This window comes from Ceratotherium simum, chromosome 4, assembly GCF_057802395.1.
Source record: "Ceratotherium simum simum isolate JZ-2026a chromosome 4, ASM5780239v1, whole genome shotgun sequence".
NCBI classification, from domain to species: domain Eukaryota; kingdom Metazoa; phylum Chordata; class Mammalia; order Perissodactyla; family Rhinocerotidae; genus Ceratotherium; species Ceratotherium simum.
Window position 1 is genome coordinate 39280759 of NC_141903.1, and position 4844 is coordinate 39285602.

At 58.2% G+C, this 4844-nt stretch overlaps 1 protein-coding gene across 1 annotated transcript; it reads left to right on the forward strand.

Annotated features, from left to right (window-relative positions):
* The first annotated feature begins 266 nt into the window (after positions 1 to 266).
* On the forward strand, positions 267 to 4183 carry SMIM32 (small integral membrane protein 32). The gene has a single exon (XM_087429758.1). The coding sequence runs from the start codon at positions 1166 to 1168 to the stop codon at positions 1475 to 1477; it is 312 nt and encodes a 103-aa protein (XP_087285884.1). The 5' UTR covers positions 267 to 1165; the 3' UTR covers positions 1478 to 4183.
* Positions 4184 to 4844: the final 661 nt, after the last annotated feature.

The following is a 4844-nucleotide window of genomic DNA, read 5'->3' on the forward strand; positions in this document are numbered from 1 at the left end:
CTGTGTCGGAGCAGAACAGGCTGGGGAGCTGAGCAAGTGAGCTCACGGTGGAGGAAGCACGTGTGCCCTCAGGGCACAGCTAGAGAGGAGCTGGCTGGGTGGAACCAGTCCCAGCTTGTCCAGGAGCCCTCTGCCTTTACCCTGGGCCTCCCCTGGGGGCAGTGTGCCCTGCCTGAGCTACCCAGCAGCCAGTGGGGCTCCGACCAAGCGGGCTATGCCTGGAGGGAGAATGTCAAGGAAAATGACAGCCTTGCCCGGCTGAGCCTTGTCTCTGAGGCGGTTTGCTGTCAACAACTGTCTCTGTTTTGCGTGTCTCTGCTCATAGGTCTGTAACCGTTTCTTTGTCCGCCAGTCTTTCTGTGACCCTCTGTGTTTTTCTCCCTCCCTCTCTCTGTGTGTCCCTCTCTCTGTGAGTGATGTGAGGCCGGGCTGGGGGCAGTCGCAGCCGTGTCCTCTCTCGCCCTCATTGGTTCGCGGCGGCTCCCCGGGGCAGCCGCTACCAGTCCCGCCCCCCGCCCAGGACCTGAGCGCACTCAGAGCCGCCTCAGATCTCCGTCTCCTGCTCAAGGCAGGAGCGCAGCTGCCAAAGCGAGTGGGGACAGGCTTGCCGCACACCGAGCATCTTGACAGGGACTCAAGGCTGCCGGACTGCTCGGAGCCCGGCGGCTGCGGCGGCGGAGGACGCGGAGGACTCCCCGCCACCCGCCCTCGGTGCACTAGTGTCCCGGGCGCTGAGCCTGCACACCGAGCTGCAGCCGCACTCACCAGGCACCTCTCGCCGCCGCTGCAGCCCAGAGGCGCCCTGGAGACCGGAGCTCACCGGAGCTGGGGGTCCGAGCTGAGAGGGCGACTGTAAAACCGCGAGACGGGTGACTCCGAACCGCGGGTGGGGACGGCGAGAAACAGGGAAGGCCCGGGGGTCGCGGGCGCGGGGCCGTCCAGCTCCGAGCCCTGGGGTCTGCAGCCCCGCGGGGAAGGCAGCTGAGCGCAGAGGCGAGGGAGCGGCCGCGGCCGGGGGCTCTGGGCCCCAGCGGACCCGAAGGCACCGACTCCCAGTTGGTTGCGCGCAGCAGGGCGGGAGGGGCGCACCATGGAGGCGCCGGGTGGCGCCGGTCCGCGCGAGGCGAAGTGAGGCGGCCGGGCTGAGTCGGCGGACCCACGGGCCATGTACGGCGACGTGTTCAACACCACGGGCGGCCCCGAGGCGGCAGTAGGCGGCGCGCTGGCTCTGGCAGCCACGGTCAAGGCAGAGGGCGCTTTGCCGCTGGAGCTGGCCACGGCGCGCGGGATGCGGGACGGCGCGGCCACGAAGCCCGACCTGCCCACCTACCTGCTGCTCTTCTTCCTGTTGCTGCTCTCCGTGGCGCTCGTCGTCCTCTTCATCGGCTGCCAGCTGCGCCACTCGGCCTTCGCAGCGCTGCCCCACGACCGCTCGCTGCGCGACGCCCGCGCGCCCTGGAAAATGAGGCCAGTGTAGCGGCGGAGCCAGCCAGGGCCGGCGGGCGCCGTGTCCCGGTCTCGCCACGAGCAATCGGTACGAGCCGGTCAGGGCGGGCCTGACGCTGGGGGGTCGCTGGCCCCTGGGAACACTGCGCCCTGACCCAAAGAACCTTCCTGACCTCGAGCGGCAACCTGGGCGTAAAAGGAGTCGGAGGCGTTAGGAGGCTGCACAGGGTCCGGATCCTAGTGGCCGCGGGGTACCAAGGTTCTAATCCCCTGGCTGAGTCTTTCTTCCCCCGGACAGCGGGTCCAGCTGGGTAGCCTTCCTAAAAGACGGCGCGCCCACCCCGACACAGGAGCCTTCCTCGCCACCTGCTGACTTCCTTACTTTGCGCACGGAAGGGGCAGGCACGACGAGAGAGCAACTAGCTGGGACCTGCCCTGTCCGGACTCCCTGGCCCCGTGGCTGTCTTCCCTCGGCTGCTATCGCCTCTCCCACTCTGGCACCGAGGACGCCGTTAGTATCCGAGTGTGAACTCAGCCGGACTTTGGAATGATGGCCTTCGGGGGCCGTGTCCCCCAGGGGAAGTGAGGGGACGCAGAGTTTCAATAGGGCCCGCCCGGGTCCAAGGACCCAGTTTTCTCTGCGGGCACGGGCGGAGGGGAGGCCAGTCTCGAGGCTGCTTACCTGCAGCACCCCGTGGTCGGGGAGCCGCGTCCCACATCTGCAGGGGCCGCCTGTCTACAATAAAACCTCACGGAATTAGACTCAGTGCTGAGAATGCTCTGGTCATTGGTTGGACCACTTTGGAAAGGGGGATAAGAGCAGGGCGATCCTGAGCAGGCTGAGACCCCAGCGCAATGTGCCTCTCACCTTGCCCCAGCCCAGGTCAGTTTTAGTGATACTTCCTCCTCTCCAGCTTTTTCCCTTGGATCAGCTACTTGCTCTGGGAGGTGTTTCCAGATCCCGTCTCCAGGAGGAATTGCTGCCTCATCTGAAAAAATTCCCTGTAAGGGAGCTCCGTGGAGACCTTCCCTGTGGGGCAGTTCTTTCCACCTGGCGTCTTCCCCTTTGCTCTCAGAGCCTCCCTGGGTCTAAACCCTTCCAAGAGCCATTTCTGGACCAGAACCATCTGGTGAAGGAAGGGCCTGAAGTTCAGGTGATGGGGGCAGCTGCTCAACACTTTTCCCAAAGTAGGCGGGAGGCCAGCTCTGGAGAACACAGTGGGAAAGCAATGGACCAATAAACCCAGCTAGGAAAAGACCATTTCAAAGAACCTGAGAGGGAATAGAAAGATTTGTGATAACCTTGACCATTTTCAAAGTTAATCTAATTCCAGGGAGTCTTCTTTATGGGGGTTTAAAATAATTTCGGGAGTCACCTGGCTAAGTACGGCACTAGAGCTTGGAGAATGTTTGACTAAAAAATGATTTGCTACATTATCGAATCCAGGAGTTCAAAAGCATTTAGGGGTCACTTGGGTTTTGAGAATCTGAAGAATGCTAAGGATGCTTTCCTCTGGCAAAACGCACACAGGCACACAATTCTACAAACCTTTTGTAAGGTTGGTCAGACACTGAAACGGTCTAAGGACGCAAGCCGAAGCTGGGGAGACTCGCTAGGGCTCTCAGGCAGGGCTCCCACACCACATCTCCTCAGCCAGTGCCCAAGATGCCTTCCTGGCTCCTCGCCCATGAAGCAGCAGGGATGAGAGGCAGGTGTTTCACCTTGGGCTTGATTACCCAGGTCTTGGAGAGCTCATACCAGCCAAGCCCTCATGGTGCTAATTCTATAACCACACAGGACATTTTCGTTTGGTCTTTGGAAATGTCGCCAAACCGCTCCAGCCTATAGTAATGGTAACCCAGCTAATCTGTGTGACCCTTTGTTGCAGGGACGACTACATAGAATAAATGTAAGGAGATATGAGGGCCGCTGGCTGGCATAATGAAATCACACACTGCTGATAAGGGGGACCCTTGAGCCTTGATCTGGGGGCTGTGTGGGGAAGGAGACTAATATAGAGGTTGGGTGCTCCTCCTCCACATCTCCCAATGGCTAGATCTGAAGACAGTATGCAGAGTGGTCAGAAGCACAAGTGCCAGGAGTCTGACCATCTGGCTTTAAGTCCCAGCTCCATTGCTCACTGGCTCTGTGACCCTGTGCAAATTACTTAATCCATCCTAGCCTGTTTCGTCACCTGTGAAGTGGGTATTATATCCTCTAGCTCTACAGGGTTGAATGTTAAACGACATAACCGGTGTGACATGCTAGCACCCACATTAGCTCTTATTATAACTGAGCCTGACACTCGAGGCAGCGCTGCTGAAAGGAGAAGCTGACCCACAACAGGACGCGCTCTCACTAGGGCTCACTGTCTGCCGGGACCACCAACAAATGCAAGGGCTGCTCCTTGCAAGGGGAATATGAGTGGACGACTGGCTTAGAGGTCACCTGAAGTTCCTGGGCCAGCATCAGCCAAAGCCAGAGTGACCCAGGAGGCTCTCGGGATCCCCTAATAAAACACTGGCCCAAGGCAAGAAGAGGTTAAAGATAAAAGTGCTGAGACGGAGACTTGGGGTGTGTCTCTGATGTCTCTACAGGGTTGCAGTGTCTTCAGCCACCTAAGCCAAAGGCTTGGCCATTCCAAATGAACAGATACTTCTGGAAGAAACTCCTAGGTAATTGGGCCTGTGTAGAGCTGGAATCTAGAAACCAAGCAGGGACAGTGAGAGGAACTAGACTAGGGTTCTGCTTTTTGCCAGCACTCTGACCCTGACTAATTTCATTCCCTTCTCGAGGCTACTGTAAGACTAGTTGAGCAATAATGGGTCCTTTCTCATGTTGGACCTAGCCCCAGATTCTGCCCTGGAAAGCAAGGATGTGACTGAGTTCATGTCTGCCCTCTACTGATGTGCAGGGTAAGTGGACATTTAGATGGCCATCAGGGAAGTAGGTCTATATGTACACATCCTCCTGCCCTTTGCCCGTCCACCAATCCCAGGATGCCTCAGAACAGTCTTTGGAGAGGTGGGCATGGCAGGCTAAAAACAGGAATAGGACCCATGACATAGGTGTTTGGGCTACTCGGCTATAACCAGCCACTGGGAGCAGCCAAGAGGGTTGAGAACACATTTGTGATGGGGGGTGAGGAGGCGGGGAGGGTGGAAATTAGGGAAGGTGGTGGTAGATGCCAGGAACCAGGGAGAAGCAGCATAGTGTAGTGACCAAAATCCTCAGTCCTGGAGCCATGTAACCTGACCTTGGCCATCCACTCTATACCTTGATCATGTTTCTGGATTTCTGGGAGCCTCAGTTTCCTCATCTGTAAAATGGAGATAATAATAGTATTTGCCTCTTGGGTTTTTCAACATTGCGTGAGATGTTGTAAGTAAAGTGTTTA